General features: G+C 39.9%; 2 protein-coding genes across 5 annotated transcripts in view; one reads left to right on the top strand and one right to left on the bottom strand.

Annotated features, from left to right (window-relative positions):
- Positions 1 to 3,044: 3,044 nt before the first annotated feature.
- kpna5 (karyopherin alpha 5 (importin alpha 6)) lies at positions 3,045 to 23,677 on the bottom strand. The gene is made up of 14 exons (XM_017685341.2): positions 23,543 to 23,677; positions 19,755 to 19,891; positions 18,980 to 19,081; positions 18,452 to 18,551; positions 18,264 to 18,358; positions 17,891 to 18,022; positions 17,398 to 17,486; positions 13,513 to 13,612; positions 12,124 to 12,287; positions 10,013 to 10,091; positions 9,326 to 9,451; positions 6,692 to 6,819; positions 5,416 to 5,594; positions 3,045 to 5,146 (listed from the first exon to the last, which is right to left on the bottom strand). Exons 2-14 carry the CDS (start codon positions 19,881 to 19,883, stop codon positions 4,959 to 4,961), a joined length of 1,611 nt encoding a protein of 536 aa, XP_017540830.1. The 5' UTR covers positions 19,884 to 19,891; positions 23,543 to 23,677; the 3' UTR covers positions 3,045 to 4,958.
- The window catches only part of zufsp (zinc finger containing ubiquitin peptidase 1), a 31,751-nt gene continuing 28,169 nt past the window's right edge, over positions 23,677 to 27,258 (top strand). For all 4 annotated transcript variants that reach the window (XR_001856721.2, XM_017685340.2, XM_017685336.2 and 1 more), the window contains exon 1: positions 23,677 to 23,786. The gene's annotated coding sequence lies outside the window, so the exon portion shown is untranslated. The remainder of the gene's footprint in view (positions 23,787 to 27,258) is intronic.

The raw sequence follows: 27,258 nt of genomic DNA, 5'->3' as shown, positions 1-27,258 counted from the left end.
CTTCCTGAGATGCTGCATCTTCTGTAGACTGAATTATACAACACTGTAATCTTCACGAGCTCCAGAAGGTACAGGATTAACACCGTCTATGAACTTTTCTTTCTTCTGATGTCTAAATCTTGTCAGACATGTTAATGATTCATCTGTGTTTAGCATGTTTTGTGTGACATACTCTATCAGACACTAATGTCAGACACATTCCTGGACTGATAATGAAGCTTACTCACTGTCTGACCTCAGAGCGGTTACACGCTAAAGTTAAAAACATAGAAACTGCACTGACAGTGACGTCTTTAGAACAATGGTTGCATATACGTATTCACAAAAACAAAGCATGTGTAAGGCTGTCTTTAGGTAACAGGAAACTCTCAAAAATTGTTTTCCACCCATTAGTATGGCTTACAGCACGAGGATGTCTGTTTTCATCAAAGGCTTCAGCCACTGACTTTACTTGGAATAACTGTACTGATGAAATAACAAACCATTTTTTGTTCAAACTGAGGAGCCGACAACTTATTCTCTAGGCTGGTCAGGTAGCTAAGTCTAAAACTCCATCATTAATATCACAGGTGTGAATTAAAGTACTTACAATGTGATTTACTGTAAAACTGCAGTATAAATTGTCACTTGAATGGATTACACACTCACAGGCTGAATCCCAAATGGCTCCATACTCCCTAAATAGCGTGCTAGGTATGTAAGTTTAGAAATTCCAGCCTCCGGAGTCAACTAGTGCACTATTTGTCGAGTTTGGATGTGGCTGAATCCCAAATGACTATTGTTAGCCACTGTTGGGAAGCAGAAGACAGTGTTTACATTTTTATGTAGTGCACTGTGTAGGGAGCCCCTGCATGAGAAGAGGGGTGCCGCTGGATTGGTGCTAAATTAGACTGGTGGTGGTAATTTGGTGGCCAAAACGTGCTTGTAAAATGAAGCAATAAGCCACTTTAGGCTGTACGTTATTGCGGTTGTATCACAGGGAAGGGCACGTTCTTGTTCTTAGGCACAACCGATAGCCTCTTGTGGCTTGTTACAGAGAAGGCGTCTGTCCGTAGTTTTGGAAACGAGCTACGTTCACATTACAAACCTCATTTCTCAAATCTGATTTTTGCTCACATCCGATCTCTCTGACATACAGCGCCCCGCATGTGACACCCTGTAGAAATAAAAATAATGCATGGCCACGCCTGATTAACGCGTGGGAACGAGATCCTAATGCATGGCCACAACTTAATAAGGTGTGGAAGTGAGATGATTAAGTCATGGCCATGACTTAGTAAGGCATGGGAAGGAGATCATGGCTTACTATGTCACAGCCACGCATTAGGATCTCGTTCCAACACCTTACTAAGTCGAGGCCACGTATTATTTTTATTTCTACAGGATGTCACCAGCGGGGCTCCATACAGACAGGATGGTTCACACGTTGGTTTAGGAAAGTGATTCAAATCTGTCATTAATGTGAATGGACCAGCGTCCTGAAATGACCCACATGTGCACATCCTATTCAGTAATGTCACGTGCATCGTCAGCAAACAGACTAACAAGCCTTCACTGCTAAGATGTTTAACTCTGACCAGCTCATTATTAGAGCGAGAAGAAGGCGAAAAAGGTGAGGTGTTGCTTTTCCACTGTTTACACGCTTTAACTTCTGTTTGGCGCTGCTGCCATGGTAACCCTGAATGACAACACACGTACAGTGAAAAAAAACCATATCAATTCTGAACGTTTACATTAAGGTCTCCGAATCGGATACGTATCCAATCTAGGACCATATATGAAAGTGACTCAGGTCGGATTTGAAATTATCCGATTTGAAATTATCCGGATTTGTGCCACTTCATCCTGGTAATGTAAACGTAACCTTGGTGACCATTTTTCTGTAACTCTCCAGCAGTTATCCTTGGGACTTTTATTTTGGGGGGTGGGAGCTAACTGGAAAAAATCTAAGGAAAATTCTCCCAACCAGGAATTTATACTTTGAGCTCAGTGTATGACGTAAAATCAACATGATTGATCTTTTTCCTCATACGTGACACAGATGTGTGTCTGTGTGTCAGTGTGAACAGCAAAAAACGCACTGAATCTGACATCTTCAATTCCGATTTGAGACGCTTTCATATGTGGTACTGAAATCCAAGCCGGATCCGATCTGCGGGAATGTGACTCAGTCTGAACAGCCAGATCGGAAATCAATCCAACTTTCATCCAACTCGACATGTCATAATTTCACACCTCGTGAAGCTCTGTTCTTTCGTGCATGCAGGTCAGTTTAGGAGCTGATCTGTTCAGACTGATGTTGCATACAGATCATATTTAAAAGACAATGTGAATAGGCAAACAAAAAATCAGATGTGGTGAGAAAATCAAATTCTGGCCACTTTTACTTGCTGTGTAAACGTAGCCTAAAAGAACCACCTCTCTACTTTTTGTTTTTTCGCTTTGCATCAGTCAATATAGAGCCCTGTAGTCGTGGGTCATTCTGTAGTCCTTGTTATGCCCATATTAGGAACTCCGGGTCGAAGCCCCATTTCTTTATGGCCATAATGAATAGGGTTTTCAAAAAAATCGCTTCTATCGCACCCGATACATTTTGTCCTGTGTACATTTTTTCTCCCGAATTCCACTGGATCCCTTTAATTTCTGAGGTCGTAAAGAGCTATAATAATAATATTGCTAAATGTGAGCTAAAGCTACTGCACATCAATTTGATGTCACTATGAAGTGATGAACAGAGCGCCACAGGGAAAACTGCTGACTTTGTTCTGAACTTTTTCCAGCTGACCTCAGTCTGAACTTGGAAATGTGCTCTGCCACTGCAACCCGCTTAAGGAGGCTGCCAGTCAAATGACGTGACGTCAGTAGGCAGTAGCTCTAGCTCACATGTAGCAATATTCATATTTTAAACATTCTAAGATGTTCATCTACAGTCAGAAGTGACTTAGGCCAGTCCAAAATTGTAACCAGAACCAATCAAAACGCTTAAGGGCTCCATTTCACTTCAGTCTCAACCCTTCAGCAAAGCCAGTCTAACACACTCCTCGTTTTCCATGTGTAACAGAACATTTTATTTGTTCTACATCATTTTACACAATTTCAACATTCTTGAGGAGAAAACTGATGTCCTCTACACTGCAGAGTGGTACCCACGTCGACTTTGAAACACCAATAATAAGAAAAGGAGAGGGGAAAAAAAAAAAAAAAAAAAAAAAAAAAAAAAACACTTTCCCCGATGAGAAGGGGGAAAAGGAAAAATAGCAACCCAAACCTGAAAAACATTGTACAAACATGAGAAATATTAGAAAACTATACACCACTGAATGTGCTTGTTTTACAATCTGAAATGTTGTGTAAATATGACATACTGACTCGAAACTAAACTGCAATGCTAAAATAAAAATGAAATAGATTTCATTTTTTCAATACAGAGCATGCTGAAAACAGTGGGCAGTCTGCAGACATTTCAGTAAACGAGGACAAACAAAATAAAGCCTGAGATACAGGGTTATAACACAGGTTTTCAAACCAGCATTTAATGGAAATGGCAGGTGCGCATCAGGTGTTTATGGCATTTAGAGGCAGGAGGGTGGTTGGATTAAATACAATTCAACACCAAAACAGAAAAGCTACGCCCCTCCGTTAGCATTTAAGTCCAGCATTAGTCGTCCTGGAGCAACTTCATTTTTATTATTCATTGAATATGTAAATTCCAGTCCAAGCGTTGAAATCAAACTGAGCATTTTCTACCTTAAAGCCAACAGCCAACAAATGAATTTTTTTTTTCTTCAGAAACAAATCAAATCAACACAACAAACCCCAGATAGGGGAAAAAAAAAAAAGAAAAAAGTAATGCAAGCTCCCATACAGTTCCTCACAAAACATGAAGGTGGATGGAGACACAGACTGCATTAGAATGGCCATGTGACCGATATATAAATAAGACGCACTGTAGCGTTCAACAATCTCCAGGATACACGCTGCAGGATAAGTGTGTGAAAGTCCGGCTGTCCAGCTTCTCCACACACACACACACACACACACACACACACACACACACACACACACACACACACACACACACATTTCAGTCACAATAAATACACCTCCAGAAACTCCTCTTCTCTGATAATATCCATCAGCACAAGAGTCAGTGCCAATATTTTAGTTCAGGACAACCACTAGATGGCAGCAGTTTCAAGGTCTCGCACTGGATCTGATATCATGATAGACGTTCATTTGCTTGTTAACAAAACACAGCATTAGACAGGTGTATGTGTGTGGTCACACAGGCAGGGAATATCTTTCACTTTAAATAAACTTTGACCATGCAAATTCAAAAATCAACCATTACAGTTTGTAACTAATCAGGAGTGGCTGTGAATGTGCCACAGGCTACACAGTGAAAACACCAGTGTGCATTTGAGAAAAGCAGGATAAAACTCTACCGTCAGCGCTTTCAATGTTTCCAAACACTTTTTTTCGCTGATGATTACAGAGGTAGTTTCACATTTCGAAAGGGATATGGAGTTTTATTCTTTTGGGACACCAGTGCCAATATCTAAAAATAATAATAATAATAATAATAATAATAATTTGAAAACGAAGAAGGAAGGACAGTTCTTGCCTTATTGTAAATATATCGAGGTTAACATAAAGAAAAACAAATACTATAAGTCTATGTGAGACACGGTAGAGTTCACAACAGGATCATTCCTGTAAGATCCTACAGGATTCAAGAGGTTTCCTCATTCATCCACTCTCTTATCGCACTTTTTGGGAAAAGTTGACGAGGAGAAGAAGGACTCTGGGGCTTTGGAGATGTTTCAGCAGTCCTTTTCTCCAATCCAGAGAGAGAAACAGAGGGATAGAGAGTGTGTTGTGGCTTCAGGTAGGATGGAAGCAGCACCTGAAGCTTAGCTAGGGTAGTTTGGAGCAGGGTTAAACAGGGCAAGGCTGGGTTAGAGCTGGAAGCCTTCCATTGGCCCCTCAGGCTGCTGGAAGATGTACTGGCCCTGGTTCTGATCCACTTGAGGAGCGATGCTGGCATCTTCCTCTTCCACGCCAAAATAATGCTCAATCAGGTCAAAGGCCTTCTGGTAAATCTCCTGGTTCTCGTGACTCTGGAGAAACTCAATCTTATCAAGACCTGAAAAAAAAAAAGTAAAAATACAATCAAATCACATGTGGAATTCTGAATGCTGCTGCCATCTAGTGGAGTGATGGAAAACAGCGGTGACAGAATTTATACACACTTTATTACTTTCTATGTAATATAAACTTGTGTTTATTTTGCTGGAAACTGTGTTACTGGTATTTGTCTTAATAAACAAGTGCTTGTTTCCTCTTGGAAGTGCATTTTCATATTAATTATGAAATTTCTCAAACATTTAAACTAATACTGAGTGAATGTTGTACCATAAGCCTCTTCGATGAGTGCACAGTAAGGGTTAATGCCAGTGCCGTTCTGTTTAGACTCCTGTTCTCCAAGTCTGAGGATGTTTTCCAGGCCATTTAGAGCAACCTGCACTATCTTGGAGTCCATCACCGTCAGCAGGTCACACATTGGTTTAATGCAATTCAGTGACACCAGATACCTGTTAAAAAAGAAAAAAAGAACAATTAGCCCCGCAGTAGAATAAAGGCTAAAAAAAATTAACAATAATCCTCAGAAGTCATAATTATTGCTGATGACAAAAGCATGCTGCATCTATTATCATAGCTCACTTAACAGATTCTAAACTTTCAATCCCATGCAACATTAGTGCTTGCAAGCATAAGATATTTTATGATATTGTCATGTAAAAAGTCTTATTCAGCAGAAAAAAAATTGTCTAAATTTTGTGACGTTGCAAGAAATAACGTTGACAGAATTATCTAAAGTAAACTGAATATATATCAAAACAATAACCACAAACCTTTAAAAGGCAAAAGCTTTGTTCTACTAAGGACACATTTTTTGTTCCCTAATCAAAAGCAGACCAATCTACCAGATTATTGCATAATATACACTCACAACCACTTTATTAGGTACTCAGGTGTTCAGTTGCTTGTTAACACAAATAGCTAATCAGCCAATCACATGGCCACAACTCAATGCTTTTAGACATGTAGAGGTGGTCAAGACAGCTTGCTGAAGTGCAGACCGAGCATCAGAATGGGGAGGAAAGGTGATTTAACTGACTTTGAACGTGGCGTGGTTGTTGGTGCCAGACGGGCTGGTCTGAGTATTTCAGAAACTGCTGATCGACTGGGATTTTCACGCACAACCATCTCTAGGGTTTACAGAGAACGGTCCGAAAAAGAGAAAATATCCAGTGAGCGGCAGTTGGGTGGACGAAAATGCCTTGTTGATGTGAGAGGTCAGAGGAGAACGGGCAGACTGGTTCGAGATGATAGAAAGGCAGCAAGAACTCAAATAACCAACCAAAATCTGAGGAATGTTTCCAACACCTTGTTGAAAGTATGACACAAAGAATTAGGGCAGCTCTGAAGGCAAAAGGGGGTCCAAACATTTAATAGCATTTAATGTACCTAATAAAGTGGCCGGTGAGTATATATTATACTGACATGAGTTTGATTGAAAACTCAATTACACACTCGTGTGTAATAGGTTATCAATATTTTCAATAGAAGCAACCAGACAATAGTGACTGGAGCTTTGCTATGCAGAACAACAGCAATGTGACTGAACCTCATCTGCTCTGGAGTGCCCCCGCTGGTGGCATTTGTTATTGCCCATGCAGCCTCCTTTCTGGTGCGGAACTCTGCCTTCTGCAGGATCTCGATCAGCACAGGAAAAATGTTGGCATCAATAACCGCCTGCAAATAAATAAATATAAATAAAAAAGTCTTTACAATTTATAACCACACAGGTCACGCTGTGGAAGATATGCAAAGATACAAGATACAAAGATAACCTGAAAGAACGTGAACTTCCAAACAATATACATACCAAGAGATGTGTGCATACCACCACTAGTCCACCACTATAAAATACATTTTCATATCATACATTACTACATAAAATAGCTTGAATTTGGCTCTAAATGTCAACTCAAATCATTTCAGATTACTGCATGAAATCTGAAATTTGCTTACTAAGGATGAAAATGAAAGAACTGATTTTTGAATAAACCGTTAACCTTACAATTGCAAAAATATATACACGTATGTATACACGTATGTATACATGTATGTATGTATGTATGTATGTATGTATGTATGTATGTTAGTTAGTAAATACTTTTTTACTCTATGGTAGTGTTGTAATAAGGACCACTACAAGCGAGGCCGAGTCGACCGAGACCTGAACAGATCGAGTCAAAACTGAGACTTTGTAGTCCAATAAAGTTGGGACGTTGTGTAAAACAAATAAAAACAGAATACGATTTGCAAATCCTTTTCAACCTATATTCAATTGAATACACTACAAAGACAAGATATTTAATGTTCAAATCGATAAACTTTATTGTTTTTTGCAAATATATACTCATTTTGAATTTGATGCCTGCAACACGTTCCAAAGAAGTTGGGACAGGGGCAACAAAAGATGGGGAAAGTTGAGGAATGCTCAAAAAACACCTGTTTGGAACATTCAACCAGTGAACAGGTTAATTGGAAACAGGTGAGTGTCATGATTGGGTATAAAGGGAGAATCCCTGAAAGGCTCAGTCATTCACACACAAGGATGGGGCGAGGTTCACCACTTTGTGAACAACTGCATGAGCAAATAGTCCAAGAACAACATTTCTGAACGTGCAATTTCAAGGAATTTCGGGATTTCATAATCTACAGTCCATAATATCATCAAAAGATTCAGAGAACCTGGAGAAATCTCTGCGATTAAGCAGCAAGGCAGAAAACCAACAATGAATGCCCATGACCTTCGATCCCTCAGGCGGCACTGCGTTAAAAACCGACATCATTCTGTAACGGATATTACCACATGGGCTCAGGAACACTTCAGAAAACCATCGTCAGTGAACACAGATCGTCGCTCCATTTACAAGTGCAAGTTAAAACTGCCATGCAAAGCTGAAGCCATATATCAACAACACCCAGAAACGCCACCGGCTTCTCTGGGCCCGAGCTCATCTGAGATGGACTGACGCAAAGTGGAAAAGTGTCCTGTGGTCTGACGAGTCCCATGATTTCCAAAAACAATTTGAAATGGGACGTCGTGTCCTCCAGGCCAAAGAGGAAAAGGACTGTCCGGATTGTTATCAGTGCAAAGTTCAAAAGCCAGCATCTATGATGGTGTGGGGGTGTGTTAGTGCCCATGGCATGGGTAACTTGCATATCTGTGAAGACACCATTAATGCTGAAATGTACATACAGGTTTTGGAGCAACATATGCTGCCATCCAAGCAACGTCTTTTTCAGGGACGTCCTGCTTATTTCAGCAAGACAATGCCTACTACTACAGCGTGGCTTCGTAGTAAAAGAGTGCGGGTACTAGACTGGCCTGCCTGCAGTCCAGACCTGTCTCCCATTGAAAATGTGTGGTGCATTATGAAGCACAAAATACGACAACGGAGACCCCGGACTGTTGAGCAACTGAAGTTGTACATCAAGCAAGAATGGGAAAGAATTCCACCTACAAAGCTTCAACGATTAGTGTCCTTAGTTCCCAAACACTTATTGAGTGTTGTTAAAAGGAAAGGTGATGTAACACAGCGGTAAACACGCCCCTGTCCTAACTTCTTTGGAACGTGTTGCAGGAATCAAATTCAAAATGAGTGAATATTTGCAAAAAGCAATAAAGTTTATCTGTTTGAACATTAAGTACCTTGTTTTTGTAGTGTATTCAACTAAATATTGGTTGAAAAGGATTTGCAAATCGTATTCTGTTTTTATCTATGTTTTACACAACGTCCCAACTTCACTGGAATTGGGGTTGTATGTTATAGCCTGTAATATAAAATATTTATCACCATATTATAGTATTTTGAAAGCAAATAATGTTTAGGTTATTCCCTATTCCTTCAGCAGTGAACAGATTTTATTTATAGAACCTGTAGAGAAATTACTGTTTTGTTTGTTTTGAAAGTTTGGGTGTTGTGCATAAATGACAGGAAAAAAGCTCCACATTCAATAATTGCAGTGCCTACATCTGAACTCAGCTGGCACTGAGAACAGTTTCTGAGTCCACCTTACACCAAGACACAGTCCAAATGAGGTTGAGACAGAATGACAATTTATCAGACTTGAGCACTTCAACTTTACGGTACTTCTTTTAAAATCGTTTTCCCACAGCAGTCACTGAGACACGTTTGTTCAGGATCATTTTGAGGCCTCGACCTGTGTATGCCATGTCCATGTGTACCTGTATCTGTGCTCTGTTTCCAGCAGTGATGTTGGACACCGTCCAGCACGCCTCCTTTTTAATGGACTCCTTAGGGCTGCTGAGCAGATGAAGCAGGCAGGGCAGCGCTGAGCAGTTCAAGATTATCTACAGCATGAGTGCACAGGCATGACACAGTATAAATTTACTTGTGAAAACAATATAAAAGCCCATTTAAATTCATTCTAAACACTAACAAGTGATAACTTTATTTGAAGATTTCAGCTCAGATATAACTAATAACTCATTTTATGCTTACTATAGTGTGACAAAAAACCTTTTCATACAATTTTCACAAAATCTTCCACTTATCCCTAGATATAGCCAAGCCAAGATGCATTTGGTGCCTTTGGGCTTAGTTTTGCACTGGGGTTATGAGGCTAATGCAGCTAACAAGCTATGGGACTTCACACAGTTGCCTCAACCTTTGCAGAGTTGTGAAGTAATCTTAAACAGACTTGCTTATGCAGTTTCTGAAAGTGTAGGTACTGTTAAAAGCATCTATGCTTCTTTTTATTTTTTAAAGCTTCTTTTTTTATTTTTAATAAAGATTTTTAAAGTTGTTACAGGCACAGAAAAAAAGGACATCAACAGGTAATATAAAGCACTCAGACATTCAGTAAGCCCTTCAAAAGCAAAACACAAAAAGAGAAAAGTTTTTTTTCATACCTGGGTCTGAATATCATCTCCAGTTACAATATTACCCACTGCCCTCAGAGCAGGAGACACCACCTTATAATCACTGTGCCTGAAAGATAACAGCACACAGAAGACGATGCTTTGAGCTAAAAGACAGACATGACACATGAAACTGATCCCTGTAACAAAAAAAAAAAAAAAAAAAAAAAATCCAGAAAACAACAATGGGCCACAGAACAAGTTAGTACATAATCCAACAGACCGAAAAAAAATGTTCAACATTGCAGTGTGCAGTTGCTAGAAATTATAGACGTCACACTCTCTGGTGCATGATATCATCAAAGTTTAAGGGAATCCTGAGAATTCTCTACACAAACGGCAAGGCTGAAAACCACAACTGAATGTCTGTGACCTTCGATCCCTCAGACAGCACTACATTAAAAGCGGGCATCTTCACATGGGCTGAAAAATACAAATGTCTGTCAAAGAACGATACATGTTCCTGCACTGCTGTCGACGACTCTGGACTGGAGATCATCTGAAATGAACTCATGCACAGTGGAAACTTGCGTTGTGGTCTGACACGTCAACCTTTCAGATTATTATTGTAAATAACAGATGTCATGCTGATCAGACCAAAAAGAAAAGAACCATCCAGATTGTTACCAGCAAAAAAGTTCAAAAAGGGTCTGTCATGGTGGAGTGGGATAATTAGTGCCCTTGGCATGTGCAACAAACACCTGTGAGGGCAACATCAGCACTTAAAGATATATGCATATTTTGCTTAATGTCATGCTTATTTCACCGTGACATGCACACTTGTACAGCTGAGCAATGGCAAAATTATCTGGTTTCAACACTGAATCAACTGGTGTTGATGTAATACACTAGTAAAAAATTTTCCTGTCCCAACTATTTTGGAATGCATTGCAGGCATCAAATTTGGAATCTCTGTATTCTTACAAAAAAGTTCATACGGTACTGAACCATCCATCCAATATAGCTTTGGCATGCATATGTTATTATATGATAGTGTTTTCAGTTTAAAACGGGTCAAACAGAACTTATTACTGCTTTCTGTTTTATCAACATTTCACATACTGTTCCAACTTTTTTTGGAATTGAGGTTTAGATTTATACTTTTTGTTGGATTACATGAATACTTTGACTCTTATAAAAACCATCACAAAAACTTATCTGGAACTGTGACTGGTCAGGATCATCATAGCACATGGAAAAACACTAACTCGTCTCATTTGCATATTGCAGCCTTCTGCTGTATCTGCTATATACATTATATTGCCAAGTGTTCCCTCACCCATCCAAGTCACTTAATTTAGATGTTCCAATCACTTCAATGGCCACATGTATATAAAACCAAGCCCCTAGGCCTGCAGACTGCTTCTACAAACATTAGTGAAAGAATGGGTCGCTCTCAGGAGCTCAGTGAATTCCAGCATGGTACCGTGATCGGACGCCACCTGTGCAACAAGTCCAGTCGTGAAATTTCCTCACTACTAAATATTCCACAGTCAACTGTCAGTGGTATTATAACAATGTGGAAGCGATTGGGAACGACAGCAACTCAGCCACGAAGTGGTTGGCCACGTAAAATGACAGAGTGGGGTCAGCGGATGCTGAAGGGCATAGTGCGCAGAGGTCACCAACTTTCTACAGAGTCAATCACTACAGACCTCCAAACTTCATGTGGCCTTTAGATCAGCTCAAGAATAGTGTGGAAGAACTTGACTGGCCTGCACAGAGTCCTGACCTCAACCTGATAGAACACTTTTGGGATGAATTAGAACGGAGACCGTGAGCCAGGCCTTCTCGTCCAACATCAGTGTCTGACCTCACAAAAGTGCTTCCGGATGAAAATTCCCATAAACACACTCCTAGACTTTGTGGAAAGCCTTCCCAGAAGAGATGAAGCTGTTATAGCTGCAAAGGGTGGGTTGACATCATATGAAACCCTATGGATTAAGAATGGGATGTCACTCAAGTTCATATGCGTGTGAAACGAGATGACCGAATACTTTTGGCAAACAGGGTATATGTATTGAGAAGACTAACACTGGAATAAACACTAACAAACAAAATATACTGTGCAATCAGTGTCTATGAGTGTGTAAGCATCTCACATAAGCAGCTCCACCAGTCTCCTGCACACTCCTGAGTCGATAACAGCCTGTATTTTGTCATTTGGACCATCGGACAAATAAGAGAGCGCCCAGCAAGCATCTGCCAGCACATCCGGATCACTGCTGAACAGCAGCCTGGACAGAACACTCAGACATGGAGAAACCTGCAAAAGAACACACTGTGGTAAGACCAAACCTTGCAAAACCTTTTTTTCTGGATTACAAAGAACACAAAAGGAAAATTTTCCCATTTTTAGCTTTAACATACATATTCCAGCTAGTTTTAGACCATTTTCAATATTGCAGTATTTCAGGGCTTAAAAGACTCCAGCATTAAAATGGTCCAAACTTCAAACTTTCAAACGTTTAGTTCATTATGACAGATGTGCGCATTATACAAATAAACCGTAGACTACCAAAAATTGCCAGTGCGATTCCAAGCGAAGTCTGGTTCAGTCTGTTACATCATCAGAGCATGCTTTACTGTTCTTCTAGGAAGATGTCAGCGCTGCATTTTTTTTAATGCTGCGGTGTGCTAGAGAGGAAGCATAAAAAGGAAAGACGAGATGCAACTGGACAAGCTGGTCAGGCGAGTGGAGTTAGTGGTCGGTGCAGAACTGGACTCTGTGGTCAAGGTGGCCGAGAGAAGGACATTACAGAAACTGCTCTCCATTATGGAGGATGATGGCCACCCACTGCACATCATGTATTTCATCCTAAAATGTATTTGTACTGGCTTGATTGTGATCGACACAGAAGTCCAACATCTCTTTCATGCAATGTATTAGGTAGATTAATACACTTATATCAGGAATATATGTAGATATGGATTTTATACATTGATAGGTTAGTGAAAATGATTAAAAAAATATTCAGAAAAAACTTTGAAACCACTGGAAAAGGTAAGCTTTTCTGATCAAGCAACAACAATCTATGTCTACCTATATGTCTATGTCTAATTTGTTGCTCTTAAGCTGTTGCACTGTGAAACGAAGTGAAAGATGCAACACACCCAAACTCTAGTGTGTTTACAGCACTAAGACCTGTTACACACATACCTCCTCCGTGTGAGATGAAATGAGGACTTGCTTACCCTTGTCAGTTTTCTGAATTGTAACTGGTCAATATTTCAAGCCTACAGGTCTTGTGAAATGTCTCTTTAGTATTTAGGTTAATAAAGACCAGGAATTGATGAGATTATCTTGAAATGAAAAGCAAGACATTCCATTCCAACTAATCAGCTAATCTTACAAGGCCTTTTTGAGCTGAAACTGTTCTGATCACTGATCTAAACACAGTTGGACTACAAACTCTAAGGAAATGGAGGTGGTATAGTTTGACCTGCAGAAACATACACATGTCATTCCATATATAACTCATTTTACCTACCTTTGCAAAATCTGGAGGAGGGTTTTTGCCTCTGCACAGATTAGACAGTGCCCAAACGGCATTACGGGTCGTCGTGAGACGGTTCGATTTTGCAAGCAACCTATAAACATATACACACACACGTACAGAGTTCAAGACCAAGTGCACTCAGATACCTTTGAAAACTCCACATAAAGTCTGTGGTTTCTACACAGAACAAATTACTGCACATTTTCATCAAAAAAAAAATATATATTTTTTGATCTCTTAACATACATGGTCTAATGAACAAATAAGCTTAATTTCACATTTAAAATTAAATGCACATCAGCAGCCACTGTTTTTGTAAATGCTCAATTTTTTGCAATAAATGAAAATATTCATGAACTCTCTCTGAAATGTCTTATCCCATTCAATGGCCAGAATATGCTCCTTTATCACTCCATTATACTCCATCATCACTCCTTTCACTCCATTATAAGGGGTTAAATGGTGATTTTCAAAAGGAAAATCCATAATATGCATTAAATTATTAAATATAATGAGAATTGGAAGTAAACAAATCATTCCTAGGGGGATACAGAATCTTTTTATTTCATCTTAGCAGATCATAGTAACATGGTAGAAGAATGCAGTCTTTCATGTTATCCACTGTGCTTTCTGGCCACTTCACAAATCACATTGCTTGAGATTTTTGTTAGTGATGTTTAATAATCACATGTCTGAGTAACAAGTCAGTCACTAAAAATGCACATAAAATGTGCAGAATGTAGCACATTAACAGAGAAGTACCATTTTCTCAAAATGTTTGCAAAATTCAGTTATTAAAATGCAAGCAAAGTGAACCAGAGTGGTTTGATGTGAAATACTCCGTCCTAAAGAGACTTGCTGAGACAGAACTGTTCACAGTGGTGGTAAAAGGGACCAGACATCTGAAGAGCGTCATACCTAAAAGCTACCTCACAAAAGTACTACATAAATGGGTTATGAAGACACTACCTTGTACCAGAGATGATGATGTACTAGTTTTAAATAAAGCTCTGGTCTAAAAAGCATGTCTCATTGACTGAATTATGCAACAAGTGGTAGAAATCATTGAATTTTGGTAGAAATCTAGGATCACTGCATTTTTTTTTTTAAATGACAACTGCCTATATTTTTGTGTTGGACTAAGCCTGAAACTAAAGAGCAGGCTGAGTTAATGAGCTGCATGTTCTTCTGGGTGTGTCATATGAACATGTTCTTTAGGTAAACAGGAAGGAATGTAGCACTGTCTAAGAACTCAATCACCAGCACACTGAACACTAGCACTGCAGCTATTTATGCTCAATTAAGTTCTAGTGTATTACATTTACATTTATTTACATTTACAGCATTTGGCAGACGCTCTTATCCAGAGCGACTTACAATGTGATTATTTTACACAGGTAGGTAAAGGTGGTGTTAAGAGTCTTGCCCAAGGACTCTTATTTGTATAGTGTAGGGTGGTTACCCAGGCGGAGATTGAACCCCAGTATACAGTGTAGAAGGCAGAGGTGTTAACCACTACTCTATACCAACCACTGTATATCTAATTTAGACCATTAAGTATGCATGGAGATGGCTGGTGTGAAAGTAGAGGAGGCAATGGATAGGGCAAGATGGAGGCAGATGATCCGCTGTGGCGACCCCTAAAGGGAGCAGCCGAAATCCTTAATATGGATTAAGCCTTAATTTAGACAAAATGTCACTGCCACAGGAGAATTACCAATGGAAATTTCTTTTAGTCTGCAATTTTAAGCCTTGGTTTAATCAGTGTATGTGAATGCAACCCTTTCCAAAAGTCTGTGGAGACCATCTATTTAGTGAATACAACCACTAGGATGCACCCATTGTTGACTCAGGCATTTAACTGTCCACACAAAGACTTCATAATTTATATAGAAAAGCACTGTTACTAGAATGGGACACTCTGGAGCAGGAGCCTCAGGTTACCATGCGCAATGCCAGGTATCAGCTAGAGGTGTACAAAGCCCCCCAGCAGTGGACTGTTGAGAAGCAGATCTGCTGCAACTCGAATGAAGGAGCTCCATCCTATAGCATTGGGTTAAGCGGGAGGGGCATTTGCGATACAGAACTAATCACCCAAAACCATCCTCACAGCCATGGTCCAACATCTATTATAAAGCCTTCCCTGTAGAGCAGAGGCTGTTACTGCAGCAGGAGACTGCAAATATGGACAAACTCCCTACAGAAAGGCCCAATCCCATTTCTTATTTTTACTCCTACCCCTTGTTTTTGAGTGTAACACTCCCCCTTGAAACTGAATTACAAGGGGTAGTGGTTGAAATCAGACAAACCTTCAAGAACCAGATACGTCATTAGTTGTCGTCAGTGACTTTTACATAAACAGACGAGACAAGGTTTTCTGGCCATTTCCAATATGCCACCTCCAGCTGTGATTTCACTTATGTGTCACGACAGGACACGTGAATCATATTTAAAATAAACTGGAAAAAATAATCAGGACGTGTTTTCCTGCTTTATCTCCAGACTATAACAATAATGGTACATCACACTGAAATTTGCCGTTTATCCGAAGGAGACTGAAACACCAGTACTCGCGATTCATTCAAAACTTGGGTGTGAATGTGAGTGTGGAGCTGGACTCGCTGACAGCAGTGTCAGAGAGGAGGACGCTGTCTAAGCCGCAGGCCATTATGGACAATGGCTCCCACCCACTCTACGACACAGTGATGAGACAGGGGAGTTCATTCAGAGCAAGACTCATTCTACCGAAGTGCACCACAGAGCACCACAGGACATCATTCTTACCTGTGACCATCAAACTCTATAACTCCTCCCTCAGTGTGTGATTAAGAAAGTGTGGTTCATCTGTGCAAAACTCAACACCAAACTGTTCTTATGTGTAATAATAATAATTGTGTGCAAAAACTGAACTGCCTTATATTAGATGCTTAATATTTATTATCAGTCACCGCCACTTTACTATATTCATAAGAACTTAATCTCATGTACATATTACAAATTTCTCTTTGTTTTAAATTATTAAAGTGTTGATTCTTTTACATAAATGGTTGCAACTGTAACAACTGCAATTTCCCTCTGGGATCAATAAAGGATTCTGATTCTGATGGTTTTAAATGAAGTGCCACCTGATCACAGTCAGCAAATACTGGTTTTTGGCTTTGCCCCTTGCATACAGAGATTTCTCCAGATACTCTGAATCTTTTAATGTTATTAAGTTCTTGGCTGTTTTACGTTGAGAAATGTTCTTCTTGATTTGTTGCACATTCGTTTGCTTATGCAGTCGTTCACTGAATCCCTCAACATCTTTACTTCTGAAAGATGCATTTTTATACCCACTCATGTTAACTACCTGTTGCCAATTAATCACCTGGTGTTGCATTACACAACTTTACCAGCCTTTTGTTGCCCCCGTCCCGACTTTGTTTTTTGTTGTTGGTATTAAATTAAAAAAAAAAAAAAATCAATAACAGTTTCAATGTTTGATATATTGTCTACATTCTGAACAGCAATGCAGCTTTCTGGGAAGTGGGGTTGTATAAAAAGACACTTAAAGGAGTTTAAAAAGACACGGATGCTTTGTGATGCAATGATTTGAAGGTGGTGATTAAACTGCACAGGAAATGATAAAGTGAATAAAAATTTCCACTAGTATGCACTCATTTTTTGGTCAAAAATTGAAGCTTGGAAAAAGAATACCTTCTTTTTTGTTACTGCCTATATTCAACTTGTACCAAAATAATAAAAAAATAATAACAATGATCAAATTTGAGTTTTCATGAGGTGCTGAATCCTTTCCTAAATAAGCAAAAAAAATAATAATACATTGCTGTGAGGTCAGAGATTTACACTCCTTATGCAAGTGCATGTACTACTCACTGTTGCAGGGATGGTAAAATACCACAGTTCAGGACGAAATCTCTACACTCTGCATTGTCTCCCGCGATGTTACCTAGTGCCCACACAGCCTGCAAAACCAGACAGAATTCAGCAAACTCACTAACACAGTAAATATAAAGCAGGTATACAACTGTTTGTTGTTGCTATTTGCTTGCATTGCCAACATTCTGACCATACTAGTCCTCTTTCCTGTGTTTCTCTGTCTAAAAGTGTAAAGCAATGATGTACTGAGATCTATATCACTGTATCACTACCCATAACATTCAAAGCAGCAGAATACATTAGCAGTATAATGTGTGCCCTTTCGTTCTATGTTGCACAGAAATCTATAATAAGTCACTTTTGAGATGCATCCTATTTTACATAGACAGACATATACATCACTTTTTTTAAAAGCATCTCAAAAAAACATTAAAAACATGCAAAAATGCTGATTATAATCTGTCAAATAAGGCATTGCTAAAAAGGTCACCTGCTCCTGCACGTCTTCGTACTCTGAGTTAAGCAGCTCAATGAAAATGGGCACAGCTCCTGTCTCAATCACCACTTTAGTGTGCAGGAATGTCCCGGAAGCGATGTTGGTCAGGGCCCAGGCAGCTTCAAACTGTCCAAAGTAAAAACAAACGATTAACCATTAGAATTACCATTTTCCACACATTTAATAACATTCTAATTAAATACATAAGAATAAGAAATACATGTATTTCACTAAATAATTGGAAAGTACACATTAAAGGTGATCCCGAACAAATATAATGACACCACAGGTAGAAAGTAAATTACATTTCATCTTTAATCTGCTTTAATTAGCGCTATGCAAACTAGATCCTTCCCAGAGCACTCACCTGGAGGGTGCAGTTGTCACTCCTCTTCAAGAACTCCACAAACCTGCTTACGACACCTGGAGTGAGGATAACCTCATCGATAGGAGGATTGGGCTCTGTGAAAGAGTTCATAAGATAAATTTATACCAATCAATTTGACACACCATAGACATTAATCTTAATATTAACACTACAATATAAGCCTGAACCTTTGGAGAGTAATTTTCTGAATTTCTGGGTCGCTATTAGCTGCTGGTCTGGGTCTTCTGAGAAGATCATCTGTACCATGTCTTGAGTTATAACTCCTTCCTGTAATAATAAACACAACACTGTTAACACAGTCACCGTCTTGAGACCATTTAACAAGACTACATGGTTGAATACAACAAACATCCCATTATTTTGAAAAACCTGCTCACTGCATTTGACTTCTTGTCCAAAGAGAGCCCAGTAGGGCTGCTACTAATGATTATTTTATATTACTTGACCAATCAGCTCAAAAACTGGATTTTTTTTTTAATGCTGGTAGTAAAATAAAGAAAGAAAACTTGAGTCCACTTTGAAGTGTGCTTATATTGTATTCTGTGTATAACACAAAAAGTGTATTTAAGGGAGTTCAGTTTTTTTTTTTTAATTCATCAACATGTGAAAACAATGGAATTGAGTTCAGTTCAAAAAATAACTACATGTTAAAACTACCTCTAACACAACAAGCAGACCTCTAAGAACATACTTACTCCAGATAAAGGGACAGTGGAGCTGACGTCAGGATCCTGAATGGGGCACTCGAGCATGGACTCATCGCCCGACGGCACACACACATTCCTCTTCTTGAACAGCTGGAGTGTTCCAAATATGCAAAAGTTAACAATGAACACTAGTAGTGGCCACAGAAATAAGGTAAGAGATAAGAATAAGCTAAACCATCGACTTTAGGTTTCATAATTGGAAATTCTTAAGGGTATGAAAACACACTGAGGTATCATTATTTATACATCAGTTAATTCCAGCCACACAAGCTGACTGGTTGAGAAGTGTTTTAACCTTGCTGTTATTTCGCCATAACATCAGTGTTTTCACTCATCTAAGACACCGTTGCTAAGCAACGACTTTGACAGCTGCAGTTCAAGCCATTTGAACGTTTTTACTTCTTACTTTGCGCACAAACTGAAAGCAGATACTTTTAAAATTACCTCTGACCTACAGTCAATTTGGTCAGACTTTGAAGATGACACTAAATTCCTAAACTGTCAGCTGGTCTGTGTAAGGAGCTGGAGAACGAACTGATGGAGCGAGTGAGCAGAGCTCGTTACTCTGACGTAGCAACAAGCTGCTCATTAAGGAACTGTAATTTGAAGGAAGGAACTGCTTGATTTAAAAATATACTCAACTATTTGCTCGTTTTTGCATTTGGACGGGTACAATATGTGCACATCATCCAATACTTTTTTCGAATCTAACCTCCAGGGAAACTGGTCCTAGACGTTGGGTGCAGGACGTTAAATGACTTACCTGTTCTTCTCTCTTCTGTTTCCGCAGCTGGATCCCCTCTTCCTCCCTCCGTCTCCTCATCTCCTGCGGGTTCAGGGCCTTGTTCTTGTAGCTTTTCATTCGATAGTTCTCTTTTCCTGGGCTCGCCATTCTGTCGTCTGCGATGACAAAGAAAAAGGCACTCATGATACATCTGACCTTCTGGTTCCCTTTCGCATACTCGCAAAAATCCAGCATCCGATCCTACCTGATACCATGTGACATAAGCTTGGCGTACACTGTCACACAAATAAACCAACGACTCAAGCAGGCAGTAAGAGAGAATCTGCTTGTACAGACGTGTTGCTGACACTATGGAGCTCATAGTGTTTGCTTTAAACATTCCTCCTCGGTATGTCCCCATCCAAGCATTTACTTTGTGATATCCTTCGGCCCATTTTAAAGCACACACAAGCACAATTACAACCATAACAAGCACAACACCAGTTTTTGCTCCGTACTAGCCCTGGGCAATATCTAAAAAATAATTACTATTTTCTAGTTAAAAAATCATGACTATCAATAATACTGCGATCCCCACACAGCAGAGACAGTGGGGAGTTTACTACACTGGAGCTTTTAAAGGCCTCTTTATTACCCTGTGTTTTAAGAGTAAAAGTAAAAAACTTTTATTTATATTGTTTTATAACCTTTTTCTGAGAACACCGGCTGTGGACGAGGATCGGGGAACTTTATCTGCTAACTCTCAGTCATTTTAGCTCGTCTTTTATTGCAGCAAGTCAGTCTGAGGCAAGCTGAAGTCCCAAGGCACGTCGGCATTCATATTTAATTCCATTCCTGTAAAGGAAATTAAGGGGAATCTGTGCAGTAAAGCTAGCACCTACAGCGGGTAGCACTTAAAAGTGAACCCCAATTTCCCAACGTATTTGACGGACTGTCTTAAGGTAAATCAGCCCTCTTGAATTCTTTCACAGATCTTTTACGAAAACGATGAGTATCACCTTTTACACTTTTCCATCAACAACAATAACCGATTAAATCGCACCATCACCCAGGTCTTCTCTGGCGCAGCATGTTCTTTATCGGAAATTGCTGTTAGACAGAGCTCTCTGTATGGGTTGCATTTCACATGCAGTGTGAGAAACCAAATTGTAGCTTGCAACTGGACATTTTCATATAGCGTGAGCATAAAAAAAAACATACCCATTTGTATGTACACAATGGTCTATTCATACATAGTGTGACATGCCACCAAAGACAAGTTTTCTTAAATAGCACAGCGCATGCTTGGATTTAGAAGACATTCAACTACAGCTCAACTAGCCAAATAAAAAACTCCAACTCTGATGCATTCGTTTCAGAGACTGTGCTACAGAGCCACTGAGAGACAGATGAGGAGCACTGGATCAAATCTATGAAACATACTTTATTTACAGCCATTAGCAACGCTACTCAATCAACAGTAACTTAACAGAGCTAGCTGACACATGTCATTTTAACTCGGCTATAAAATAACAACTGTTTTACACTGACAACTACTTAATTCTAAGCAGGTTACTCATTAATTGGTTGGGATAGTGTAGTGGGCAACACCTGGGCCTTCTACGCTGTAGACTAGGATTCAATCCCCACCTAGGTAAGCGTCCTACATTACACCAATAAGAGTCCTTGGGCAAGACTCCTAACACCACCTTCGCCTACCTGTGTAAAACGACCAAACTGTAAGTCACTCAGGATAAGAGCGTCTGCCAAATGCTGTAAATGTAAATGGTCATTATGGTTTTGGTATCAGCAACTACCAAAAAACATGTACTCCTACTGATATCCAATACATTTACATAGATACATCTATTCAGCCCTAATCATTAAATGTTGAGGGTTTCAGCACAGACTTGAACTGTGCAAAACTCCATGTAATAAGGTCTTATTATTCAAATTGTGCCCTGGAGGGTCACAGCACCACAGTGTTTGTTTGCTCTTGATGCCCTTTCACAAATGTAGTGATCATCAACTGGTGAGTTTACATTGCATTAAAAACAAGCTGAAACTCCAATGGACTTTATCTGAATGAGGCAAAAGCTGCAAACACACTGTCACACAGCTCACTAATGTTCAATGATGTACTTAAAACATTGAGAAAGGTTTCATAAGAAATGCTGCACTGTGGAAAATCTTGCTGACAAACGGTGGCGACTGGAACAAGAGGTTGCAACATCTACAATGCAATTATCATTTTAGCACGATTCCTAAATCAAAATGCATCTTGCAATTTTTTTTAATGTAATGTTGAAATTAGTAAAGTGGTACATCTGAAAAACCAACTTTCTTTCCTCACCTCAACTTCCATAAACAACGTCTCAGGCATCAGGCACCACATCAATAACCATTTTTAATGCAATAATTTTCTGTGCGTGAGTTTTTAAAGACGTTAAACTCTTCAGACATCTGGTTCCTATCACCACCACTATGAACAACACTGACTCGATAGGTTTCTCTAAAAGAAGCATTTCACATATCGCTCTAAATCCCTGTGTTCACGCTTTGACAATTTATTTAAAATAAGCTTCAGACCAAAACCTTGTCTAACAATCATGTATAAGCAACAACAATAAGCATTACATGGAATGGTTATGAAAACACTGGCTGATGTCTGAGAAACTTTTACAGTAGTTCTGTGATAAAGTTTCTAACTAAATCTTACTTTAATCAATTTATTTTATGTATAGTTCAGGGGTACATAAAGGGCGGTGCTCTAAGGCAAAACAGCACCAATTGGAAACTCATGTTTTCAGTTTGCCCAGTGTTTTACCATCATAAACATTACATACAAAAACTTACATATGCATATTAACAACAGTGCTCTGAACAAAATCAACAAACTTATTAGGAAGGCTGGCTGTTGTTGGACTGAAGCTGGACTCTTTGGATGTTGTACACACTGTACAATATATCACAGCTATTACTGTAAAGACACTTTTCACTACAATACTGATGCAGCTCAGAGTTAGTGATGTCTATAATATGTGCTGTTAAGACTTCCTCACACCACTCAGTGCCTGCTGTATGTAAATACAGCCAATCTGTCTCACATGACATGTAAATATGTAAACAGATACCTTCATACTTTATTTTATTTCTCTTATACTTTAACGTCTGTCGATATTTATTTCTATTTTGTGTTTTTCTGCATAGTTTGTGAGTTTATGTGTAATTATATGTCTCGTTACTGAAACACTGCAATTTCCCTCCGGGATCAATACATTTTTCTATCTATCTATATCGCCACTATAAAGATATCCGAGTATGTAAGTATTTGTGCAAATGAACTATTTCATATCACGCCAATCTGAATGACTTTGTTTACATCGAAACCATTGAATTGTACAGAAAGGTTTAAGCCCAGTCAGAAGGTTTAAGCCCAGTCAGAAGGTTTAAGCCCAGGCTGGATCTGGTCATCGGAACTCAAGGGTTTCATATCCCCCGATAAACCGATGAAGCCCAGCTAGCCTAGCCTAGCCACCAGCTGGCTGCTCAGTAGGTGGGGCAACCAGGCTCCACCAACAGCCCCCAACCCCCCAGTGTTGGGGTAAGGAGGGCAGGTGAGCAGGGCACCGGAGAGCAGGTGAGCAGGGCGGGTCGTGTGCGTTAAAGCGTTAAATCTGTCCGCTTTTCTCCGGTTTCGTAACCCGAGCGCGTCCACTTCGCTCACTACGTCACTTCATCTCTCACCTCCACTCACAGCGCGAATAAGAGTCTACATCCCCCGCTCACCGACCCCAAAGCAACCGCAAACACCCGTCCAGTCTCACCCGTTCGCTTCAGGCTGGCACTCGGGCGCGTTCCGCCGCGTTTTCCGCGTTTTATTCGCTGTTTTTCCTCTCGCCGCCTTCCCGCTCCGCTCCGGCTGAGGAGGGCAATATGGCGTCCACAGGCTACGGGCGGGCGGTGCGTCACTTCCTGCGCGGGGAGGCAGGAATGGAAAACGAAAATAAGAGTTTTTGTTTTCGTGAAATAAACCGCAACTAAAACCCTCTCCCTCCAGAGTGTTACCAGGTAAGGGCTTTATTTTCATATTTCAGACATGCAGGAGGCTTTTGGTGACATTTCTGGATCATTGGCGTATTAACGCGGGAGCTCTTTCTCTGAGCGCTGTGGGCAGATGATCCAAACCCAGAAGGCTTGGTTTGGATATTCTGGTCTTGTTTATGCAGTAAAAGTAAGAGACACGTGTTTGTGGCGCTCAGTATTCGGCCCACAGGTGTACGTGTGTATTGGGCTGATCGTTGCGTTGAGGAGCTGAAATGCTGTGTACTCCTCAAAACAAAGCACCTGAATTCAGGGCTGCTGTTTCTGGACCAGCGGTCTGGACCCCATACTATAGCTAAATAATCTAAAGGGTGAGTCAGAAGTCACAGGACAGGTTTAATTTAATTTAATTTTTTATTTTACTATGGACTTTTATAATCTCAAACAAACTGAGAAAATCCGCAACAAACGACGCCCTCATTGGAGGCTTGTGGCAGCAATAAATAAATAAATGGATGGATGGATGGATGGATGTCTGTCCTGTGACTTTTGACACACCCTGTACTCTAAAGTAGGGAATCGCTACGGTCTCCACGATACGATGTTATTAGGATACCGGTAGACGCGACATGATGCGGTTATGCTGAGATATTTAAAGAATTGCGATATGATGAGAATCTTAATGGTATTGCTTTATTGGTTTTGACTGCAAATTACATTCGGTAAATACACTACTTACAAAAAGTCTTGGATATTTGGCTTCCTGGTGAAATTAAAGGAAAACGTGAAAAGTGCACGCTAAAGTGATATCATGAAAATAGGGCATTTAAGTAGAAGCATGCGATGGTGATTTATCCATCTCAATGTACTGAAACAAAAGCCAACAGCAGTGATGGGTAAAACACGAACGAAAAATCTCAATGTCTCAATAATCATCATGTGCCCTTGAGCATAAATTTCAGCTTGACAACGATGTCTCATGCTGTTCACCAGTCGACTCGTTGTCTGCTGAGGCAGGGCATCCCACTCTTCTTGAAGGGAGGCTCTCAGGTCATTGAGGTTCTGGGGTATAGAGTTACAAGCCTCTACATGGCATTCAGCTGATCCCATAGGCTTTTTTATGGGATTCAGGTCTGGAGAAAGTGCAGGCTGCTCCATTTGAGGTACCCCAGTCTCCAGCAGCCGTTCCCTAATGATGCAACCTCAGTGAGCTGGAGCATTGTCGTCCATGAAGATGAAATGAGTACACATTCATGTACACAAGGCACTGTTGGAACGTCCTATACATAGAATTAAAAGACACTTAAAAGACAGCAGAGTTGGGATATTTTAAACTGCTCGGTGCTAAGAAAACAGTACCAAATAACAATTTTGCTCAAAAGCTCCACATGAATTAATTCATTTTGGACTTTCTCCACAGCGCCCGCTAGCATCCAACTGACTCACAAGGCATTTTAGACAACAGTTCCCCTGTTGCTACCAGGCTCCCAGATTTTGCTTTCTAATTTGTGTCCACCAGAAGTGAGCTACTTCGGTATGAGAGAGCCTTTCTATTCCAGTCATTTCAGACTATCTTCAGTCCAAGAATAAAGCCACACCTTAGCCTCCATGTGTCAAACACAAGGCCCTCCAGCCAAGTCAGGCCTGTAGTACAATCCAGCCCACAAAATTATTAAACTTTTCTATAAATATCAGCCTATTTCACCATGAGAACGCACTGCAATGTAAAGCATTTTACAGGACCGCACCAAAAAGAAAAATATATATATATATATATATATTTTTTTTTTTATTATTTTTTTTTTTTTTAAATTAGTTTTGAATCGTATTCAATATTCAGTGACTATTGTTTGCTGTCGTAGTTTTTTCTGAACAAACAATGGCCAGTAGGGGGCGTGGCAAAATGTTAAGGAAAAATAAAATGACAACACAGCAGGCTCATGAGTTTACTGAGATTTGTTAATGTGGCCCTTTTGGTGGTTGTGTTTGACGACCCTGCCATAGCCGTTTTAAATTACCGTATGAACCTGTCCACTTCCAGAGAGATAGCCCGAGCAAAAGGTGTGGTTATTTGCGTGGCATGCTGGAGATTTGCATCATCAGGCACCATCATTAGGTGCAATCTCACATGTTCCCACCTTCTAATGCCAGAGAAGTTGATCAGCAAGTGATACTATTGACCTGACTTGGTCCCCTTTGAAAATAGCAGGATAAGTCGGTCCACTTCCTATATACTGTCACTGGTTGCTATCCAGCCTGCCATAATTGTGCATGCAGACCACTGTCACTGTCATAGAGGATATAACTTTTACCAGCACCAGCCAGCAATACCTGCATGTGTGTGCACATTTTATGATATACAGTACTGTGCGAAAGTCTTAGGCACCCAAGACACATGTTAGCGTGTTTGTTTAACCATTTCCAAACCTTTCCTGGCGGAAGCCCAGTATTATATGTAGTTAAAAAACAATTCCTGGTTTGACCAATCAGTGCTTCAGTAAATTGTGCTCATGATGTAATTGATGATATTAACAAGTCTCTGTGGCGGCTGTGAAGGTGTCAAGGAAAAATATGAACCCAAGAAATTCTTGTTACTTTTTATTGTTTTTATGTTTATTTGAATTATGAATATGACTTTGTTCTAATGTATATTGTGATAAACTCACTGCTGAGGTCAATTGTTTAAAAATTTGCTTAGATGCCTAAAACTTTCGCACAGTACTGTATAAAAATCATAGTTGAGCCCTAACAAAACAGCCATGTTCTTCAGTAGTAATTACATGTGTATTTTCCACTCTTCCCTGCTCTGTGCTATTCTACACAGAGCTTTAAGGTTAATTATCTACATGGCCTTGTGTAAATGGCATTTTTAGTTTGTAAGCACCATATTAACAATAGCATGAACAAATCTGGGCTCAATCTCAAACAGCCTTCTTATGTTGTGCACACCATATAGGTCATCATATAGGCTTCTACGCATAAGTAGTGCATCATATGTCTAAATGAAAGCCATTTGTATGCAGTCAAACCTGCACAACATTCTATCTAACAGTTAATGCACTATCTGAGTGTAGAAGACATAATTTAATGGCCTGTGGCGGGAACCATATGGGGAGAAATTGAGCTACTGACATGCTCTCATGCTAAACCAGAATAATAGTAACATTGTCCATACCCCTCCTATCTCGCTGTGCTCTAATCTGAATGTTTTCACTCAAAGAAAGAAACATAATACTAAGTAGTTTTAAACTAGGAAATGAGACATGAAACTGCTTGGTTTCAGCTTTAAACCCAAGCTTATCTGCAAAAAAAGTTGTAGGAAGATGCATGCAGAGTGCGAATCGGGGAGCGTTGTGACTGATTCACATGCGTGGTGCAAACCAGTGGAAGGAATTCAGGTAGCAATGCTCCTTCCTAGGAATTCTCAGGAATTACATTTAAACACAGCCATACTGTGCAGCTCTTTAACTCCACATACCAGAAAGAAACACCACCATCT

This window comes from Pygocentrus nattereri, chromosome 19 (assembly GCF_015220715.1).
Source record: "Pygocentrus nattereri isolate fPygNat1 chromosome 19, fPygNat1.pri, whole genome shotgun sequence".
Taxonomy (NCBI): domain Eukaryota; kingdom Metazoa; phylum Chordata; class Actinopteri; order Characiformes; family Serrasalmidae; genus Pygocentrus; species Pygocentrus nattereri.
The sequence above is the reverse complement of the archived record's forward strand: the minus strand, read 5'-3'. Positions and strand labels throughout refer to the sequence as shown.